This window comes from Crocodylus siamensis, chromosome 6 (assembly GCF_052110815.1).
Source record: "Crocodylus siamensis isolate JL-2025a chromosome 6, ASM5211081v1, whole genome shotgun sequence".
Classification (NCBI taxonomy): Eukaryota; Metazoa; Chordata; order Crocodylia; family Crocodylidae; genus Crocodylus; species Crocodylus siamensis.
In genome coordinates, this window is record NC_143400.1 from 89,406,325 (window position 1) to 89,428,917 (window position 22,593).

Genomic DNA, 22,593 nt, shown 5'->3' on the forward strand with positions numbered 1-22,593 from the left:
CCGCCCGGAAGGAGTGCCCTCAGAGGACGTGCCCGGCTCCAAGATGGCGGCGCCGCGGCTTCGCCCTGCTCGGCACTAAGCGAGCGACGGCCCCGCCCTGCTGCCAGGGTCAGGCATGGCGGCTATGAGCCTGCTCCGGCGGGTTGCGGGGGCGCTGGGGGCGCGCTGGGTGCTGGGCCGCGGCCGTCCGCCCCTGCCCTCCGGCAATGCCGGCGGCCTCAGTGGTACGGGCTGGGGGTGACCTTTCCCGGGGTGACCTTGACATTGAGGGGTGGGTTCCTCCTCCCTGCAGGCCCACGCAGGCCCAGGGCTCCCCTAGCTCCCTCGCCGGCAGCCGCAGGGGCAGGGGGGCGGCTCGCATGGCATGGCCCAGTGTGGGCCGCACATCGGACGCCCCTGCGGCGCCCGGCCCTCGAATGCGAAAGTTTGTGATGCTATGACCCCAATTCGTTTTGCAGCTCCGGTGCGATATAGCAGCGAGGGGAAAAAGATGTTTTATATCAGGCCGTCCTCCTACTACGACAAGCGTTTTTTTCGCTTGCTGGTGAGTTTTTAAAATATATCTATATTTTAGGTCGGGGCGGTTGGGGCTCAGAGTAATGTAAGTCTCATCTGTAAATAGCTGGCTGTATTTTATGGCGAGGGAACATGATTATTCCCTCGGTGGGACTCATCGGGGCTAGGGTCCTCGGTGACTTTTAACCGTTATCCATGTGGAAAAAGTTGCTGGCCTTGTGTCTTTGGGGTACAAGCCAAATGGAAGACAAGGCAAAAAGGTCATGGTGGCCGTGTGTTTGTGGTGGCGATGGCTGTCCATCGTGTTAATTAAATTGACTCCCTTGAATTTTCCTAGACTGCAGGCATGTATAGCGTGTCGGTATAGATCAGGTGTCGGCAACCGATGGCACGCGTGCCCAGCGTGGCACGTCGCATGGTTTTTATTGGCAAGGGGTGGGAAGAGGCACGCCCAGATTAGGCAGCACATGGCCGCCTGGGAATAACCTTGTGCTGCTGCTGACCCCTGCCACCGCTGGACCCCAGCCCCAGAACACCACCAGCCTCAGCCAGGTAAGAGCCCCTGGCCCCAACCCCACGCTGCTGGCCACGTGCCGTCAGCAGCCCCAGCTGGCACCACTGTCTCTGCAGACCCTGGGCTTGGCCATGTGCTGCCGGCAGGCCTGACCCCAGCCGGCACCATTGCCACTGTGGGCCCCGGCCCAGTACTGTTAAAATGTATTTTAAGTTAATTTCAGTAAACTTACTGTTAGAGGAACACCGATAGATTGGTTGCCTATCAGATCAGTGCCAATAAAAGGGAAATTTACATTATTGGCTATCTCCTTTTTTTGGCTGTTGTAATCAATAATGCTTACTGATAATTACACCTTCTGGCCAGGGTCCTGGACACCTGGCTTTCCTCTCCCCAGTGGCGCCAGTGCCCAAGATGCCTGGGTTCCCTCAGGAAATGGCGGGTTTCCCCTTGAAGGCGGGCAGTATTCTAGCCTTTAAGGGGTCCTGCTTGAGGCTTCCAGGAGCCCGACGCAGGGGCCGCTGCGTGCATGTGTGCAACTGCACATGTGCATGTGCCCCAGAGCACAGCCAGGAAGCACAGGGAGCAGCTGTTTGCAGGTTAAGTCTCTGGAGGTGAGGGCCAATGTGGGGGAGGGGGGCAGATTGAGGTCCCCAAGGTGAGAGAGGAAGTGGGGCTGCTGCCTAGCCAAGGCAGTGCATGGGACCTGGGGCCAGGGTGGGGAGCAGGATGGAGCCACAGGCAGCTTGTCGAGGTGTAGTGGTGGGGGGGGTGGCTCCCCACCACTTCACGACCCCCCCCCGGGGGGGGGCATGTGCAGCTCAGATTTGTGTATAGGGCAGGTGCAGGCTGTTCACTGTGGGCTTGGGGCTCTCTGCTTCTGCTGCCTTTTCCTCGGGAGCCCTTCATCAGCTTGTGCCCCCTGTCCATCCAGCAGCAGTGGGGGTGGTAAGTTATAACCCTGCTGCCAGGCAGGCTGAGGGTGCGTGGCCAGCATGTGGCTCCTGGGGCACAGGCAGCAGGATGGAGAGCTCTGAGCCCACATTAAATTAACTTTAGTTCAAGCACTGCTGCCACCATTTTTAAACTCGGAGATGCTTTTAAGTGGAGCAGAGCTGAGCAGGGTGAGGGCGGATGTGAGCTGACTGCTGTGGGCTCAGGGTTCTCTGCTCTACTGCCTTTGCCCAGGGAGCCCAGTGCTGCCCACGTGCCCCCTGCCCACCTGGCAGTGGGAGCCACAACTCATTGCCCCCATTGTTGCCAAGTGCACAGGCAGCATGTGGCTCCTGAGGGCAGAGCAGAGAGCCCCGAGCCTGTAACGGGCAGCCTGCATCCTCCCAGCTCGCAAATCTGAGAGAGCACATACCCCCCCACCTCATGCCTCCCCTGGGGGTGTGCACAGTGGTGGCAAGCCACCCCCACCACTTTACACCCCCTGGATCAGTCGCCTGTGGTTCTGTCCTGCTCCTCACCCTGCCAAGTTAACTGGAATAAATCAGTTATTGGATCAGCATTGGCCGATATGGTTGGTTACTAATTGGCTATCAGTATTGACCTAGAACATCTTTATCGGTGCACCCTTAATTAATGTGTCATTACAGTTAATTAATAGGGTTGTGCAAAGTTTCAGTCACTGATTTGATTCGGAGAAGAGTCATCCTGATTTGGCAGCTGAATCATTGAATCCTAATCGATTCGGAAAAGATTCAGAGGTTCAGAAGGCAGGTTTGCAGCAAACAAACTGAGAAGAAGGGGAAGATATTGACATCTGTAGCTGGCCAGTGACTGTGATCTTTCCCCAAGTTCCCTTCCAATTGCAGTTCTGTGGGAGAGGAATGTAAAAACAACATATAAGGCTCTGTGTGAAGTGATCTAGATGTAAAAACTCATGGACTTAATATAGACATTGGATTTATGACACACTATAACCTGCCTGACATTTGGCTCCCCAGGTACCTCTCCACTTTTACCTGCTACATCCCCCTTCTACCCAGCCTGTCTCTCCCTGCTTGATGCCTCAATTTACATTTTCAGTGACTGGCTTTCTTGTCTGTAGTCTAGGACACTATGGATTTCAAACAGGAATCCATAGTGTTAAAAAAACATTCTGACCTGTTGTGGTTTTTCTGAGTTCTTTGCAGCAGAATTGGTCTGTTGTTTTTCCTTAATCAAGAAATGAGTAAAAGCTAGGAACTGGCATTTTCCAGGGAGCACCTTGTATCTAAAAAGGTTGAGAACCACTGATCTAGGAGCTGGAATAGGAGATTAGGACTGAGGACTAGATGTTGCATTTCCAGCTCTGAAACCGACTTGACCTTGGCTAGTCACTAAGCTTCTCTGTTCCTCCAAGAGTTAGACTATAAGAGAGAGATTACTGCCTGCATCACATGGGGTTTGAAGCATATTTAGGGTGCATAGTTATCTACTTCTACGAAGTATTAAGCACTGAAAAGTGAACCATCTTTATAATCATACAGGGAGTTCCAATGTTAGTATTTCTATACAGGTGAGAGGCTTGTTAAAGAAATAAGTTTGTGGGAATACTGGTGTTCTGTGTTTCTGTCACTGATTTGGTGCATTTCCTTTCCTCTACCAAAACAGCGATTCTATATACTGTTGACTGGAATCCCAACAGCTTTATTTGTATCGTATATCAACATCTTCATTGGTAAGCCCTTCTGGGATACTTAAGCTTTGTATTGAATACCTAAAATGGAGCAGATGGGATGGTGTGCAGGATCGTCTCCCAGTGATGACTTCTTAGAAGACTGACCAGTAAAATTAGCTTGATAACTGTGGATATAAGTAAAAATATCCTGTAGAAGAGTGGCCTTTAGCTGACCCAGCATTTCCTTCTGCATTTGTTTGATTTTGAAGGTTTTTTGTATTTTATAGCTCAGTAATTGTTCACGTCAGATCTTTTATTTGATCCTCTTAATTTCATAAGATCTGCCATTTACTGGGTTAGATCTGTAATTAATGTTTCAATTAAATAATGTTTCAATTAAAAGAGATTTTTTTTTCCCTCTTATTTTTTTCCATATCGTTTAGTTTGTGAGAACAGATATTTTTTACACTAAAGTTTCACTCCTTTTGCATAGTCAGTTTTTCTTCTTGTGTTGTATATTGCCTAGTATTACTTCTGGCTTTCTCTCTTTTTTTAATGGGGAGCATTTCTAATTGATGTCCTTTAAGTCCTGTGTGCATGAAATGTTTGTTTAGTCATCATTATTTAAAGGAAAGAAAATGTTTTTTGTTGTTGTTTTTCCTTTTAATAAGTTGATAATATTAAACCTCTCTCCATCTTGTCTTGGCAGGTGAAGCTAAACTTGCAGAGATTCCAGAAGGTTATGCTCCAGAGCCCTGGGAATACTTCAAAGTGAGTATAACGTTGAAAGGGATATGTCTGTTTCAGTGATGCTTTTTATCATAACAGCAGTTTAGTGGAAGGTACTGAAGATGTTGGATATGCTAATGAGATTAGGACTCCATTGGAAGGATCTTGCCAGTGTACAGTACAGTTGTAGCTGAATTTTGTTATCTTAATCTGCTGTCCAGTCCAGCAAATCCTGGGTCCTCATATAGAAATTGTGGGTTTTTTGGTATCCTAATAGAAATAGATGCAGCTAACCTGTATGCATAAGGAAGTCTGTCAAGGCATTACAAGAAGTTGTGCACCTAAAGGCCTCTCATTAAGCTGTAATCAAAAGTAGTTTGGTCCCCAGCGAAGCACCCTTTCCTCTTGAGCTCCAGGTCATCCAACAAGATATATTTTAAATGACTTTTTTTTTTTTTTTACCCACTCAAGTCCTAAAATAGCCAGAAATCAGCACTCCTAGTACCTGTGGTTCGAAGTGCTGTATCGCAAAACATTTCGGAGCTAGAAACAACTGGAAACAGCTCCCATCAGAAAGCATCTCTATTGGTTCCTGGCACGTTATTTATTTTCAAACTGATTGGTTTCTTGATGTATCTATGAATTGATCTTTAGTGATCAAATAGAGTAATGCACAGATCTCTGTGCGACTACTTCAGTTGCCACTTGGCTTGAAAATTTCCATAAAGACCTTCATATGCAAGCAGTGTATTGGGTAAAGTGTATGTGATGGGAATAAGTTTGGCGCTCATAAAATCTTGGTAGCATTTGAGTAATTCCGTTTCAGCAATTGTTTGCTTAGGTCTTGATTTATTTTCTACTTTCTATTAACCTGCTGCAGGATAAGCAAATGTGATCTTGGATAACAGCAAAATGACAAGCAGATGACTTTTCTTTTTCCTGAGACTCAGATTCTGCAAAGAGCCATTCATGTTCTAGACTATGCTGTTGTTAGTAGTCCCTCAGAAATCAGTTTGACTGCTCATAGTATTTAAGTGGTATGTTTGTAGGACTGCAACCACTTGCAGTCAGATTTCCTGATGGTTCTGACCTATGTGTGTTTCGTAAGTGGTAAGTATATGAATTGTCTGACATTTTCATTTCTATATTTTCCAGCACCCTATAACAAGATGGTTGGCTTGTTATGTTGTAGACTCCCCTGAAAAGAAGTATGAGAAAATGATGAGCTTGATTGAAATCGAATATCACAAAGCTGAACTCAGGTAAAACAGATGGGTAGTATGAACTAGCTTTTTAACAGAGGCAATAGAACCATCATAGCAATTGGGATAAAGTAGAAGAATTTTCCATTTAAATCGAATGTATGGCTACATATGACTGATGAAAAATCCAAAAGTACATGAGAGATTTCTCCTACCAAACATAGGGTTGTCACTGTCCATTTATGCAGAATTGAACTTTTTAGTTATAGTAAATGATTGCAACTATAATGTCTCAATCAGAAACCAAATGCCACCCATAACAGCTCTGTCCTCTTAAGTCAGGAGACGGGCACATTCTGTGCCTAATGCTCATGGCTTAGCCAAGCAGCTGCACAGTATGATCAAGAAAAACGAGGACATTCATGGGTGCTATGTGGAGTCCTGGCACCAGCGACATTGTCAATTCCTGTGCAGCTTCACGCTGCTCTTGTTGGGCAACCTGTTACTGGGAACAGAAGAAGAACTAAGGTTTTTGATCAAGCCCTCCTGCCCTCATGTTGGACTTACCAGCTTTTTGGCTAGAAGGTATTAGGTAAGGTTTTCAGTTTGTGGTTAGGAAGGAGGCTGTGCTTAGAAATCTCACCAAAGGATTTTTTTGTATTACTCCTTAGTTGGTTTCTTGAAAACAGTTTAAGGTTTAGGCTTGATATTTTTAATATTGCTTATTTTGCATAAATTTCAGTGGTCTGGTAGAGTATATGTGACCAAATACAGCACCAGTGCTAGTGGGCACAGCTTCTTTGATATGAAAGTTAAGAAGAACCAGCCATAGGCTATTTTATGGTAGCAAATAATACACATGGAGTGTGACTCATTTTTTGTTTCTTGTAGGCTGCAGGAGGCGGAGGCACGCAAACTAATGAGAGCGAGGGGAGATGGGCCCTGGTATCATTATCCAACTCGTGATAAAAACCTTGTTGATCAGTCTCATCAAAACTTACCTGACTTTTAAGTAGTTAATTCAATGTTCAAATGAGCTCCTAGAAATGGTTACTGAATGATGTAAGGTATATATATATATATCCTGTTGTTTGTTGACTTAAATAAAAAATCCTATTAATGAAGTAGACCAATTGTGAGAGCAAATCATGAACAGCTGTTATACCTGTTAATTTAAAGGAAGTCTTCTGTCGGTTGCTTTGGGTTTGTCTGTTCCTCAAAGATGTCAGTGTACTATGTTGGCTTTGATCTATATCTATCCAGAGGATGCCAACTCACTTCACAGCGGTCACTGGACAGCCTGCCTGTCCTAAGTTGGATTGGTAACATTCATCTGAGAAGCAAAAGGATCTATTTTCAATTTACAGCTCCCTGAACCATCTAGTCTAGGGGTTAGCAACCCCCGGCACGTGTGCTGAGCATGGCATGTGAGGCCATTTTGGTCGGCTTGCCACGGCTGGCCCCGGCTCTGGGTAGCTGTAGCTGCTGCTAGCGATGGAGCCTGGGCTGCTCCCAGCTGTGAGCCCTGCTGTCTGCCCCGAGGTGCATGCGCAGTCATTGCCAGCATGGAGCTAATGCCAGGGCTGCTTGCTGCAGCTGCCCAGAGCCCAGGCTGGCTACAAACAGCTGCACCGGGCTTCAGAGCCCAGTCACCAGCTCTGTGCTGGGAGTGGGGGAGAGACTGGGCTTCTGCTGCCTCAGGCCCTTCCCCCACTGCCTGCTCGGAGGTGCATGTGCATGCGCTGGTACAGAGCTGATGTTTGGGCTCTGGAGCGCGGCACAGCTGTTTGCAGCCTCCCAGCTCTGGGTAGCTGCTGCCAGCTGGGAGCCCAGGCTGCTTTCAGCAGGCAGCTGGGATGCTCCAAGCCCTGCTGGGAGCAGCCTGGGCTCTGGCGGCTACCCAGAGCCGGGGTAGTTGCTGACAGTCACAGAGCCTGTGCTGGGGGGGCAGGGGCTTTGGGTGTGGGGCAAGGGGCACAAGCAAGGCATCCTGCCATGTGTTTCCTGCCCTTGTTTTGTTTTTCTGGCATGCCGGCGCTTTGGCACCTTCCAATGTAGGCATTGTGTTTTTCAGCACTCCTGCCAGAAAATGTTGCCTACCCCAATCTAGTCTATATTCTAATACTTAGTGTTTTAAGTGACAACTTGTTAAATTGTAACACTTGTTTTTGAACAGTAACTATCTTTGAAATACAAGGCCAGAAATCCTAATAGGTGAAATAATTTATTGGGATGTAAATTTATGATTTAAAAATATATCTGCAATTCTTCTGAACATTTCAAATCCAATAGATCCATCTGCATCACTATAGGCAACTCTGTCTTTCCCATTATACTTTTATCTTTTTTGTAATATTATTTTTTATTCCGTTTTCCTCAGTGTTCAGACCCTGATTGTGGATTGTTATGGTTTACTCTCTATCATTTCAGATCCCGCTCTTTACATCTCTGTTAGTAATCTTTCTTCTTCTCTGGTGTGGCTGTGTTGCTTTCCTCTTTTGATCTCTTCATTAGTTGCTTCTTGTTCTCTTGTTTCAGACTTCCCATTGTCATCTGTAAGACTGCACAGCTCAATTCCACTCTTTTCCTTTATGTTTAACTTGTATCTACCCAATTGTTAGCTTTAACTTTTTCTTTCACTTCTCCCTACACCTCTTTGGCTTGGCACTACTTTTAGGTTCAGACTGCATGTAAAATATTCCTGCTACAGTGCCTTTCAAAAATGCTTTGTGTTTGAAATGAGCGGAGGATGCTCTTTAATTTTTAAGCAAGAATGTGAACCATTCTCTTCAGCCCCTGTATCATGGTCTGTACTGTATGTGTTCGAACAAGACTAAGTTTAGTTGGGGCACAGAGCATCCTTATCTAGGAAGGATTGAACTCAGTGCTCAATAGATACATTAATATTTCAGGGTACTTCTACTACACAGAATGACACCATTATCTACAATACACAACTAACACTTTACATTCAAAGTAATTGTGAATCCAGTTAATCTTTTGACAGGCTCCTGGGAATTGGATGTTATTCATGGTTGACAAGTGACAAAATTAAGACCATACGTATACTGTCAGGTGGGAGTGGAACTCCAGTAGAAAGTGTTTTAAAAGCACGAAAAAGGATTAAGGAACACAAATCTCATTGACTTTATTGAGGGTTATGTTCCTAAATCATTTTGGGTGCTTTTGGAGAATCCCACCCCAATGGGTTTTACACTTATGGTGGGTTTTGAAGCTACACATGCTGAAGGACCCAAATGGGCAAATATTAAAACTAAGGGCATTCCCTATGATGGATAGGTTATTCAGCTTTTATTAATGGAAAAAGGAAGATGCTAATAGCATATGAAAAGGGAGAAGCTTCCAACTTCTACTGAACTGTCTGTGGACAAAGGAGAGAAAAGTAGGAAGCTAGTTAATGGAGGTTTCCATAAAAGCTTTAACAATGGCTGACGAAGAAGCGGCAAGGTCCAGGGAGCTGTACTGATACACAACAGTTAATAGTTCAGACTCAGGCCCAGTTGACTTGACATTGATCTACTCTTATTAAGGGAAGTGATGTGCCCAAATTTGAACACAGCTGAAAATGAGACCTAGGAATCCTTTGTACAAGAATTGTACAACATAATGAGCTACTGTTATGCAGCCTCTTGTATTTTAAAAACCTAATTGATAATTCAAATGTGCAACACTGTTGGATGCTTGATTAGGAAAGCTTCTAAATTAATTTTTTAAACGTCTGTTTTTAAAGCATTCAGGAATATTTCTGATTGTTCCCCATGTGCTAAATTAGTCCAAAAGAGCATAATACATGCGGTGTTGTTTTATTCTACATGTTCAGAAAACAGTCAGCAAGTCAAATCTGGGTATTTATGGATGAAAATATTCAGCATATTGGATCCCTGAAGAACATAACTAATTGTTTTAATTCAAAATGGAAGCATTTACAGGAGCAATAAAAGCTTTACACTTTTCATCTAGTTTGCCTAGAAGTAATTAGGGAACACTTTGTGGCATGTAAAAGCTGACTGTAATCCAAAATTACATTAAAGTCTCATTCAAGCAACCATCTAATGAGAAAATTCGATAAGTGAATATAGAGTATGCCTAAACTAAAGGTTAAATTAGATCATATCTAAAACAAGCACGGAGTTCCCTACTACAATGCTGATAATAAGGGTGGGTGTTGTGTGATTAGTTTCTTTGTTTGTTTTTAACCGAACACCAAAGAACAGATTTGAGTGATGTGAAAGAGGGAAACAAAGAGAGGGAGCAAAGATCATTTTAAATAGGTCAGAATTTGTAAGAGCTGGGCACGAGGACGATTATTTTTTTGTGCTCAGATGGCCGGGTGATAAAAATTATTATAGATAATTGAATAATGCCTCAGATGTGCTAGTGGCTGTATGGTGTCAACCTTTCCGTGTTAGCGCCCAGTGCAATGACAGATGTTCATCACTCCATCTCTCTGATGTGACACCCTAGGGCAGCCATGGCTGTTTTAAATTGTAAAAATATACTCTGGCACCGTAAGGGCACACGTGCTTGCACCATCTTACATTTTCAGAATTGTACAGAGCTGCAGATGCACTGCACAAGTTTAAATTACTGTAAAGTGTACTTACTGTGAAGCGGCATTTTTTTTTTTAGCCTGGCAGGCATTATTCTTCCCACTAGGGGGTAGCACTTCCTGAGGGTCTGGTTGCTACACATTGAATCTAGATTACTGACCCGTGGGTTTCTGACCCTTTGTTACCAGCCTAAGTAGAAGTGACCCTCTTTCATTCCCTTTTGATGATAATAACCTTCCTTCTTCCATGCTTCGTAGACTATTTCAGATAAGTACAACCTTGTTTGTTTTTTCTGTTGCAGCCAAATGCTGCTCACTAAAACCAGTGGGGTCTTTAGAGCAAGCTCTTTGTGATCTGTCAGTTATCTTCCTGCAGGTTAAATGGCTTCTGTTCATATCCTTCCGTTATGCTGTGCTATTAGCAAGAGAGGAGTTATGTGCTCATAAGCCTTCCCAGTTTGAAAGAAGTCCCTCTATTGGAACCCTCGACACTTTCTCCGGTACCTAACAGATCCTTTGCTACCAGGACAGATGCTGCTGTCGGGTAAGTCCTGAGCAGTGGTCTCCACTGGCTCACAGGGAAGATGTCAACTTCCTATGGGTGCAAGTAACAAGTTTAAGGTTAACAGCAGGAGCAATGTGCAAGTCCACAATATGCTGCTTGCTCAGTGTTGTTGCCAATGAGCAAGCAAGGTAGGGGACCACTGGTCCAGAGTAATTCTACTGAGTTTATACTATGTCCTCAGGATTTAACATGCAATTTCCAGTGCTGCTAGGGATAACTTTCTTAAAAGGCTATAAATTAAGCATTTCACCCTAAGTGCTGCTTCCACATGAAGCTTTTCACAGTTCTGTTTCTTCATCCCTTAAAGTGTAAGCAAAGCGTTTACATCAAGGGCCTCAGTGTAAATTGCATGTAACAACAGCAGGATCCATGTAACGTGTATCTTTGTAGACCAGAGCAGAAAGAAGCGACCAGTGTCAAATTGCAAAAATCCCTGAAATAATTGGATGCATTTTTCAGATTTTTTTTTTTTCAATTTGTCACTAGTCCCTTCTTTCCACTCCAGTTACTGTCTTCAGAGGCCCCCTATCCTTTAGCCCATCAACATCCCTTCCAACATGAGAAGAACATAAATGAACCAGAGAAAAGGAAGTATGGTCTTGGACTAGAGCACTACCCTGTGACTCAGGAAGCCTGGGTTCATATCCTAGCAGTGCCACAGGCTTCCTGCATGTCCTCCGTCGGTCATCCAGCACCTGCCGCAGTTTGACCATGATATAGGTTGGAGTCTTTTCAACAAATAGATTATAATAATACCTTAGACCGGTGGTTCTCAGTCTTTTTTGACTCCAAGCACTCCTCAGACAATAGCGACTCTTATTTTTCTCTTGGTTTTTTTACTACAGCCCCCCAGCAATTTTCCTGTTGCAAATAACTCGTAAAGGCCACGACAGGTAGGAATGTTTTTAACGCTCTGGATTCCTAGTTGAAATCTCTGGCTTTATCTCGTGAAATGTGTTTTTTGCACCTAACAGCACTAACATCGTGTGGCAGCCCCGGAGCACCCTTAAAAGGTCTTGGGGCACCCCAGGGTGCCATGGCATCCTGCGTGAGATCCACTGCCTTAGGAAATCTCTGCAGTTGAGCACAGTCCAGAGACAATGAGACGGTTGTAAAACAGTGTCTCCAAGATACAGGAGGGGTGGGGGAGAGAGAAATCTTTATTCCTGATCTTGTGATCTGGCCGAAATTCCCCGCGGCGAGATTTGAGGAGGTGGCGCGAAGCCCTCTAAAGCCAAGAAGGGGTCTCGTCACCATCCTCCTGCGATCCTGCGGGTTCAGCGGCCTCTGCTCGCATCATTTCAGCGTATATACTGGGATCTTTTCAAGGGCGCATCCATCTGGCTGCGGGGAAAGTTCATTTTAGGACGCGGGCGAACAGCTTTCGGAGCCTGGAGGCGAGAACGTCCCCCCTCTGGAGCTGGCCTGCCCTCTTACCCCTGCACTAGTGGAGAGGTGGGATTGTCCCCCAGCGGGAGCGGGGGCCCCCCCAGGCTTGTCTCGGGGCCACCCAGGGGAGAGCTGGCAAAGGGGAGCACGCCCCGAGCCCGGAGGAGCTGCGGCCTAGCGCCGGGGCCGGGGCCGGGCACGGGCGGGGCGGGGAGTCGGGTGTCACTCCGGCTCGGCCCGGCGGGCACCTCCCCGCCCCCGGCCCGGCAGCTGGTGCGGCTCCTGCTGCCATTGGATTAAAAATAGCAGCCGGCCTCGCCCCCCCTTCCCTGCCCGGCCCGGCCCGGCCCGGCCCGGCCCGGCTCGGGCTGCAGGCGCGGCGGGAGCATGCAGCGCGCCGCGCTCCTGGGCGGCGGGCGGGATGCGCCGATGGCGGCGGCGGACCTGGGCGAGATGCTGGTGCCCTACATGCCCACGATCCGCGTGCCCAAGGCCGGCGACCGCGTCTACAAGGCGGAGTGCGCCTTCTCCTACGACTCGCCCGTGAGTGCCCCCCCCCCGCAGGGCAAGCCGGGGCTGCTCCGCTCCTCGGGGCATTGCAGAGGGCAGGCGGGGGGAGGTCCCCGCTCGCTGCCCCCCTTCGCAGCTGGCATCAGGCCTTGGGTTTCCCAGGCTGGGGGTTGGTTTTATTTTGCAGGCGGCGGCAGGGGATGAGTGCCCCCCGGCTCTTCTCGCCTCCTCTTCCACCCCGAGAAATCCTAGGCACCCAGCGGTTTTCGGAGGGGGTGGGGGCGGTTTGCCAGGGGCCCTCTGCCCTCCCTGTCGCTGCTGGGTTTTTGCGTTCCCGCAGAGCTGGCGACGGGCGGCGCGTGTCCTCATTCACATGTTTTGTGTCAGTGGGACGCGCCGTAGTCTGGCCTTTGGTATAACGCCTCCGGTCACCTTAAAAACCGTGGCCCTACCTGGGATTTACCTCTTCCATTTTGTGCAGGGGCATTGCTATAACCGGCAGGAGAGTTGCATTTTTATCCCTTTTTTGTGTAGTTGGCTGTCAGGTCTCTGCTCGGTGTGTACGGCCTCTGACGCTATCACGTTTGTTGGGCCCTGATATTGCAATTGTAGAGACTTGCGCCTTTGTAAAACAACATACTTCTTTGGGTTCAGTTGCGGGATCTGGGGTCTTGGTTGTTCTCTTCGTTGCTTATAAACATCAGCAGTGAGGCACTGTATCCTTCCACTTAGATGATAGGTAAGGGAAGTGAACGGCTGTTTTAAAACCACTGAAGTTGAATGTGCTTCTAATATAGTTTTCCACAGGTAAGGCGAGTACTGTGCATTGACATCAAGTTAAAGTGTCTTAGCCCAGAGAGAAATCAAAAGGAAGCATGAAGTCTGTAATCCTGAGTCTTTGGAAGTTTGTGTGATTCTGATTTTTTTTTTTTTTGTAACTCTTAAGTCATATTTTTTTTTTGGCTTTGATATTTCACTTTAATTTGGGGAATCCAAATGGGTTTCAGAGGTGACTCAGCTGTCTGGTGTTCGTCATGTCTTGTTGAGGACAGGTTATTTTTACCCATACACTTGAGATCTCAAGTGTCACCCAGCAGCCCTCTCTGCTTCGGGATGTCCATGGATTAAAAAGGCCAGATCAGATACTACAACAAAGAAATGAATTATTACATATTTAACGGGAGTGGAGGGAACAGAAATCAATGTGATCCAGTGTTCCCTTGCTACTTTTTCTGTTTGATCTAGCATGTAATTAATGAATCTAGTAACCTGTCAAGACCTCCGAGACACTGTAGTAAAAAGTTTCTCGTAACTGGCAGGCAAAGCTGCTAAATTACAAATGAAATGGAAAAAAGATATCAGGTGGCTGAATATTAAAAGGAAAACGTATGTAAGTGGAATATAGAGGTACAGTTTCCAAGTGTCCAAGTTCTCTTACGTTCAGTGGGAGCCATTAGGCCAGTGCTTAGACCCATCTTACGTTATGCCATGATAAGACTCCTTCGTTGTACAAGTTTGCAAATACAGAGTGGCCAAATGCTGAAGTTGCTTGTACCCATGCAGCTGCAGTGAGAGCCCAGTTGGGCTTAGTATCTGTTGTCCAGTTCGAGTCCTCAGCGTCGTTGGGCAGAAGATTTATTCCAGTGTCCTCTCTCGTATTTGGATGGTTGGGTGATTAAGGACAATGCTCTCTGGGTGTTATTTCTAAACCTAGCTCTGACTAGTCATCAAACCCGTTTGAGCTAATGCACCCCATAAAATCACGTACACGTTTGAAGACAGCAGCACTTCATTGCTTTCTCCACAATGTAAATGTGTGAGCTAAGTGTGCAAGTGTATCATAGTTAATGGAAAATGTTTCCCGCACCGTACTTTATATTAAATAGGTTTGGCAACGTGTTCTTGTAGGTTGGCATACATGAACTACTGTGTATTGGGTTTTGCCTGGGCCAGTGGTTCTCAGTCTTTAAATTCAGGGCACCCCTTCAGGACTTTTCTGACTTCAGCAGCACCACCATTAAAAGCCACTTTTGTGCTGCCTCAGTTTACCTTGGTGGTTCTCACTGGGGTGCTGCTGCTGCCAGGTGAAGGCTCCCCAGCGCTCCTGCCTACCCTAGGTTTATCTGATAAGCTTATCTGAGTTGAGCAGGGGCAGTACAACAATAGCATTTCTCAACCAGGATGCTGCTCAGTTTGCCCTAGGTTCAGCTCATAAACCTAAGGCAGACAGGAGGGCCTGCTCCTGCCATAGCCACTTCTCAGTCCAGCTCTGCTCTCTGCATGAGGTGTGTGGCACCCTTGAAAGGATCTTGCAATACCCCGGGGGGATGCAGCACTTGTCTAGATGTATATTCTGTCTTTGGAAGAGGAAGGTAGATTTGATTCTGGAGCATTAAAACAAATGAGAACCCTTATCAAAATACCCTCTTGGGTTTCTTATCTGGTGGTTTGCTAGTTACATTTTCAACCTGGGAAGTAATCTATTTTCCCCTGTAATTTACAACCTTACATAATATTTCCTTGTACCCTCTTGTCCTCCCTGTTTGGCTCTTAGTCCTGCATTTGTCACTATAACGCAAATCCCTGCAGATTTGTTTAAAACCAGCTGTTTTGCAAGCCGTTCTGTTCTGGCCCTTGAATAGCAAATTTTATTTTTATAGTAGATCGCATTAACACCATAGTACTGTCCCGTGCAAATTTCACCCCCAAGCTTTTGCATTCCCAAGCAAATAAATGTCCTAGGCATTTTGGAACCGTATCTTGCTGGCTGTCCTGGCTAGAAAGGAAAGTGGGTTAATGGATGAAGGCTAGAGTCAGAAAATCTGAGTTCTGCCATGCACTTGTGGTGCGATCTTGGGCAAGTTATTTAAGCTCTGTCTGCGATTGTAGTTTCTGCAGCGGGAATAATGATGCCCTACTGAGGTGGTTGTGAGCTTGAACCTGTGGCATCACACAGAACTTTGCAAATTTGACAGAAAGATGATCAAGTATCACTGCTGTATTAGATGGGAGATGGTGGTTATTTGTCATAAAGAGGAGCAGACTGCACACACCACCACTGTTTTGTTCCTCGGGGTGTAAATCCTACTTCCTCTGAAAATCTGAGAGCACTGGGATTTTTCTTGTGTGTTCAAGAATGCTGTTGCTTCAGAAGCGTGGGTATGGATACGAGGCGGCCATTCCAGATGTTTTCCCATTTAGGACAAACCCTAAAATAAACCAGTTGGGTACGGCCTGAACTCTAAAATCTGCTTTCCAGGTCTGACAACATCTAGCAGGCTAATGTCTGAGTAACTCCACAGAAGCCCAAGTGACATGGGGCTCCGTACACTCAGCAGCCCAAGTGACGTTCTCTGCAGCGAGCCGCAGAAGGCTCCATGCTTGCTCCGAAGGTAGCTGATTAATTAGGAAGTGCCCCTTTTTCGTGTCTTTTAATTAATTCTGTTTAGCTGCTACAGAGGCTCAGTTTGTCCCGTTGTGGTTCGGTTTCTGTAAAGCCGGACTTCTGAAAGGAAGGAAGACCGCTATAGCAGTATGCACGCCTGCCTCTAGCGACTGGCCCAGTACATGGAATAACCTCTTGCTTTCTCATAACTTGAGAGACAGCAGCCCGTAGTTTCCACTCTGGCGTGCCAGCGTTCAGTCTCCTCTGCTGACCGTTGTCCCTGCGTACATGTGATTGGGGTGTCTTGTGCCAAATTTCCATCAGTTTGTCACGTGTGACGTCTCTTCCTTTGTTGGCAGCTGGGGTTGGTATTGTGTTGTTTGGGAGGAAGCTATGTTTAAACCATCTCTGCTCTCTCTAGCATTTTTATGGAGAGCTATAGGTTCGCCGTATGCAATGTGATTAAAGAAAAGGCAGTCGTTTTGCCCTAAAGAGCTTGCGACCTGTGTTAAGTCAGGCACGGCAGTGGGGGAGAGGACTTCTGGAAAGGGGACTGAAATTGGAGGATCAGGTCTTAGGTGCAGACTTTTATATAACTGAGACGTACATTCTGTGAACGCTGGGTCTTCATTTGGGTGAACTCTTGTAACAATCTGGCACAGATTGTGTGATCGCAGGTCAGTGGGTTTCAGGAAGACACGGGAGCAGCATAAAGCTTGGCTTCAGTGCGGCTGGAAACCTAGCTGCTGACAACAGCTTCTTATGTGGCTATTGCTGCCTTAATTTTTGTGAGTTGGGAAGCTCTGTAACGGTTGTGTTAGGACAGGTCCCAAAGGGCTCAGCTGCGCCAATGCCCTGTTGTTTATCAGACGGTGCAGTGAAACCTGAAGTCTTTACTGCGCGTGGCATCAGCGACCACAATCTGTGTAACTCTGTAGCAGCAAATTTGTTCACGTCCCCTGTTGTGTCAGCGTTTCAACAAAAGATGCAGGCTTTTTTAAATAAGAGGGCAGCAGCACAAACAAATTCCTAGAGTTTAAATCTTGGATATTATTCCAGGAATGATTCTGGCTGAGCTGGAAAGCAATGTGTTTTTCTCTATGTTGGAATTCATTGAACTGCTTGGTGGCATGTGGCAGGCTGGAATGAACAGCAATCTTTGTTCTGGGACTGCTGCTTATCTTTAGTCTGGGGATGGGACACAGTAGGGGGTTTTTTATTGCTCCCAAAAAAGATTATTGAAGTTTATGACTTGACTGGCAGATGTTTTCTTTGCTGGTTCACAGGACACTTTGACATTGGAGTTAACCAGATGGTCAGTGCTACATCCAGTTTCTCAAAGTTTGCAAACCATATAAGGATCACATACACACTAGTTCAAATAGGAGAACTAGATCCTCTTTGATTCATAGATTCATCAATTGTTAGGGGCTGGAAGGGACCTTGCGGACCATCGGGTCCAGCTCCCCCTGCTCTAGGCAGGAAGACAACTGGGGCTAGGTGATCCCAGTGAGATGACCATCTGGTCTCTTGAAAACCTCCAGGGTAGGTGACTGCACCACCTGGATCCTTACATTGCCTATGTTATAATTCCCTTCTAAGTATTTGGGGTAAAGCTAGGTAAAACAGCCATCAACTGCATCACCGATATGGATTAAATTGCCGGCGAGCTTCACATATCTTGTAGTGCAGCAAACATCTGATGCCATCCATAAGAGGACTGTTGTATGTTGGATCCCGTGGCTGTATATATTTTTCTGCTCCTAGGTCACAAATTCCTGTGGATCAACGTTTGTCTTGCTCTTGTAACTATCTTATAGTTTTTAGCAAAGACTTTATATTATTTTTCCTTTTCTGTATAACTGCTGCGCGGCACTCTCACATTTATGTAACCTTGAAGTCGACTGTTAATCAAAGTGAACGCTTTGTACTTTTCTCCACTGGCATTAAGCTACACATGTGCATTCTGTAAATTTCATTTCTTATCTAGAAGTGTCATTTCTGCAAAAATGAAACTTATGTAGAAAGTCTGCCTAGCAATAATTATGTAAAAGAAAATTATCCTATCTCTATATATGATAGTTAGTGTCGTAGAGGCAGTCCAACAAACATCTATAAAAGAGGCAAAAAAGCAAGAAGCAGCAGAGACGACAACTGGAAAACTCTGTGGGCCTGATCACCCCGCAGACCGGTTCTCAGCCTCCCCGCCTGGGCGTACCCCAGCGAAAACAAAGGCCTCAGAAATCCGACAACTGACGACGATTCGCCGTGTTACAGTATTGCTTTTTATTTCCCATTCATGAGCCGTTGACCAGTTCTGGGACTTGAGGAGCCGGCAGCCGCACCTAGCTTTGGACTAGCTCCACTGCTGGAACGCAAGGGCTGGCTCTGGGACCTCGTGAACCAACGGGCACCCTATAGATTAAGAGACACTAACAACTTACTCTAAGTCGTCTACTTGTGCCAACTCGGCGAACCTCGAGGGCGGCTAAGAGCTACCTCAATCCCGCCCCACAAGCCGCGCGCTCGCACAACTCCGCAAAGCCCGCGGCTCCCCTAAGCGGTGCCGGAGCTGCAGCTGCTAGCCCGGCATTTCGCCACAGCTCTTGGAACTACTGAGTAACGCTGAAGCCACGCTTGCCGTGGACGTGTCCAAACCCGTTGCGTCAGAATGACACGTGCTGCTCCGTAACGCCCCAGGGGAAGCCCTGGGCAGCTTTGTTTTATGAAAGCAGGTGACGAGTATAATTCTACATTTTAGACTGGTGGCAGGTTAAATTTTAGTATGATTAGCACAAATAGCCTCTTGCAAATGGCATAGAACAATTGCCACCCTGCCTCTGACTTCTGGTCCTTCTAGTTCACTGTCTTCAGCAGTGGCAGAGGACGTACACAAAGCCATTAGGAGGCAGTGATAAAATATTCTGCTCTGAGGGAAGTTTTCTTTTCACCTACGAGAGTTAGAAGTTGGTTTAGGTCCTGGGGCGTGAGACTTTCTGGTCCTGCCAAAGCCCTGGGCTGGTTTTTTGGAATATTGTAACCATATATGTTGACCCATAGAAAGACCTGATCCTTTGAATCCTGCTAAGCTCTTGATCTCCGTAACATTTTATGGCAATGAGTCCCACAGGCTACTTGTGGTCTGAGTGGCAAAGTATTTCCTTCATTGGTGCTCAGTCTGGATCCACTTGGTTGGCATTTCTGCGCGGGGACAAATCTTTCTTCTACAGAGGTCTGTGACACAGCACCCGCGAATGCCGGTGACTTCAGGCTTTGGCAGGGAAGCACATGCTGATCTATGAGGGATAACTGTGATTTCTCTGGATGTGATGAAATCAATGACAATATGAATATTTTGGGCGACTCGCATGTCCTCTTGCTCTTCTCGTATGAAACGGGGAGAACAGAAGTTTGTGATCTGACGTCTCCCTGCCACTCATCGTTTTGTATACTCATGTTTCAAGATGTGATAAAATGGCGACTCTGTTTAAAACCACACATGGGGAATTTTGTTTCGTAGCGGTAGCTACCAGGCCAGCGGCTGCAAGGTCTGTCCTTATTGTTCTCATGTGATTTTTTTTTTTTTTTATAATTTAATTTAATTTTTCTCTATCCTTTTCCAACTGGTATTCTCCTGTCCTTTTTGACTGTGTTCACATTCATATCCATTTTCCTGCCGCCATTCCAGTAGTTCATAACATCTCTTTCCCCTGCCTTTCTGCAAGGTTTTCCCTTCTTCCCTCTATTTGCTTGAGTCCTCCTCTGTCACCTTGTCTTCTGTTTGTCCTCTTGGTTTTTCACCTCTCCAGCATCTTGCCTTTCCCCTTTTGTCCCCCTTGGCAGGCCTGTGTCCCTTTTCCTCATGCATTCCTTCCTATCTTCCTTTGAGTCCAAAAGGTTGATCTTGTGTCAAGCTTGGAGTTTGTATTGGTATCTCTTTATAATAAACCAGAGTTTTGCTATCCAGTGCCTAGTTTAAATGTAGGCAAAATGCAAGTTACCGATATACTGGGGAGCCTGGAGGTGGCTTTTTATTGTGCTAGGATAGTCTTCGAATGCTCTTGTATTCAGTCACTGTGACAGTCCCTTTGTTCCTCTGTGCAACAATGGTACATGAAAGGTACCAGTTTGCTTTTTGTTTCCTTTTGTAACATAATGTGTATTTTTCAGAGGAATATTATATGCTGGAGCTTCTGCCATTTTAACTTTTTCAAAGGTGCTAAAATAAGCAGAATGTCTTTTTGTTAAACTCCAATGTGGTTTTCCACGTTTGCAAACGTGCTTTAGGAATTTGCCTTTGATTCTTCCAGATATATTAAAAATTGGATTTGAATTGTGCGGTGAAGAGTCTTTGGCTTGGCTGCAACACAAGTTGATGACCAGCCACAGACCTGGCTAGAGTTTGAATAAAACCCTAAAATGTTCCCTTTGGTTGTCATTTCTCGGGGGACAATCTCACTTCCGCTAGAACAGTTGTGCTCAAATGTTTTTCTCTGCAGGGTTGGGTGGGTAGAGCCCATCCGGTGGACCCAATCTGGTCCCTGGGGTGTGGGCGGCAGGCCCCATCCAGCCTCATGGAGGGGATGGATGGGAAGCCCAGCTTTGATCCAGCCACGCGAGGAAAGGGAGGTTGGCCTGGCGCAGTGGAGGGGAGGAAGAGGAAGGGGGCCTGGCTCAGCCGCAACCTGGGCATGCTGGGGAAAAAGGGGCATAGCCCAACTCCTGGGAGGGAGGAAGGGGCATGGCCAACCTCAGTGCACCAATGCAGGGGAAGGGAGCATGACTTGGCTTCGCAAGAGGAAAGGGACAGCTCCAGCCTGCCACATTGGCCTTGGGATTTTGGCAGCAGGGAGGGTGGCGGTATTAGCTGCCCCTTTTCTCCTGCCATCAAACTTTCTGATGGGTATGGAGCCCTGCAGTTCAAATTCAAGCCTCCCCAGGCTGCATTCGGGCTGCGGGCTGGAGCTGGAGCACCCTTGTGTTAGAAGTCAGTGATACAAGCCTCATTAAAGCCAGGGGTTTGGCAGGGAATAGCAGTCAGATATGCGAGAGGAACTACTATTCCTCTATAGGTGACAAAATTAATGGCAGTCATGAATATTAGGTTAGGCATTCTCCTTCCTCCAGTGATAAATTTTAGGAAGTTTTAATACTACGTGGTGTAGATATAAAATAAATCGCCATCTTTCACAGTTTGTGTCCAAATCCGACTGTTTGCCATGAGACCTGCATATCATAGCCACAGGCCGTTATAAATCCATTATTATCCTAGCTGTATCAGGGAATAAAAATGTTAAGCCCTAGATTTCCCCAAGGGCCTACACAGCTCAGGGATTGGTAATAGGATAAAGGTCGCCAGTTCAAATCCAGATCAGGTCAGTAATGGCTTTTAGGCATGAACATCTGGTGCCTCATGTATGTGAAATGAGATGTTACTCTCACTCTGCTTCCTCCTAGGCGGGTGTTTTATACTTGCCAGTTCTCCCCCTACTAACATTTTGCTCCATTTTCCCACAACTTTGAGGGGAAAGTATCTCCATCATACTTTAACTATCTACCTCTGTGGATTCCCAGCCCAGAAGTTGTACCCCTGGGCTCAACACGAGCACAAAAACCTTCCTAAAGAAATGATACAAGATAATTTTCCTATAATGTCTGCTCCTTAGAGCAGGGATGTGCCTCCCTCCAGGATGGGAAAGCCTCTGCCTTGCTGTAGCTGCTACCTCCATGTAAACTGGCAAGAGGATTCACATTTTCTCTCCCGTTTAAAGATGCGGGGTTAGAGAGGTCAGGACTAAATGGCCACGTGATTTCACCGTACCTCAGTTTGCCACTTTGCAAAGTAAGTGGAGTGATCCATACCTATCTTGCAACCAGCAAATGGACGTATTTCCCATAGCAGTCATTTATCATTAGATGGGGTGGATCGGTTGAATTTAGCAAATGCTTCCTCCCTTCAGACCTTCCCACCCATGCAGCACTGTTACTGGGATGCATGCATTACTCAGCAGGGTGCCAGGACAGATCGGTGGTCAGCCACTCTCTCTCGGTGTTTTGGGGTGGAAGTTTGTGTCCGGAATTGTTGGAAGATTGCTGCAGCTCCCTATATTGCAGGGGTGGGCAATTATTTTGGGCAAAGGGGTGCGTACTGAGTTTTGGCAAGCCATTGAGGCAGCCAGGGGCAGATAAATATTAATTTTCTCAATTTTTTAGGGGCCCCGCGGGCTGGATAGAATGGCCTGGCGGGCCGCATTTTGCCCACCCGTGCTATATCGGGTGGTGGGTTGTGCAGAGATGGGTTTCATTCCTAGGTGAAATTCCTATTTAAGGAGCAGGATTCAAAGTGACAGGACCCCTTCTTGTGTGTGAAGGGGGATGTTGTGAAGGAATTGCTTTCCTGGGTAGAAAGTGTTTGGAAGTGAAAGAGGAAATATAGGTGTCTGAAGGGGAGATGGGGGAGCTGTCTTCCATGTTGGGTGTTTGGCAGAGAGGAATACCCCTTTCACAGCCTAAGACTGATTTTCATTTACATCTCCTTCATAGTGTTCATTTAAGAGTTTGGTAAGCGTGCATAGTGGTCCCTGAGAAATTTTGAGGGTTGACGT

The 22,593-nt window shown here is 46.5% G+C and overlaps 2 protein-coding genes across 2 annotated transcripts in view; both read left to right on the forward strand.

Annotated features, from left to right (window-relative positions):
- The first annotated feature begins 45 nt into the window (after positions 1-45).
- On the forward strand, positions 46-6,698 carry NDUFB5 (NADH:ubiquinone oxidoreductase subunit B5). The gene is made up of 6 exons (XM_090050544.1): positions 46-224; positions 459-544; positions 3,632-3,698; positions 4,348-4,409; positions 5,523-5,629; positions 6,461-6,698. The coding sequence occupies exons 1-6, from the start codon at positions 116-118 to the stop codon at positions 6,579-6,581; spliced, it is 552 nt and encodes a 183-aa protein (XP_089906670.1). The 5' UTR covers positions 46-115; the 3' UTR covers positions 6,582-6,698.
- A 5,686-nt stretch (positions 6,699-12,384) lies between these two features.
- USP13 (ubiquitin specific peptidase 13) overlaps positions 12,385-22,593 on the forward strand; it is a 71,549-nt gene continuing 61,340 nt past the window's right edge. Inside the window, exon 1 of the mRNA XM_090050602.1 lies at positions 12,385-12,636. Within this exon, the coding sequence (XP_089906728.1) occupies positions 12,481-12,636 (156 nt within the window). The 5' untranslated portion in view covers positions 12,385-12,480. The remainder of the gene's footprint in view (positions 12,637-22,593) is intronic.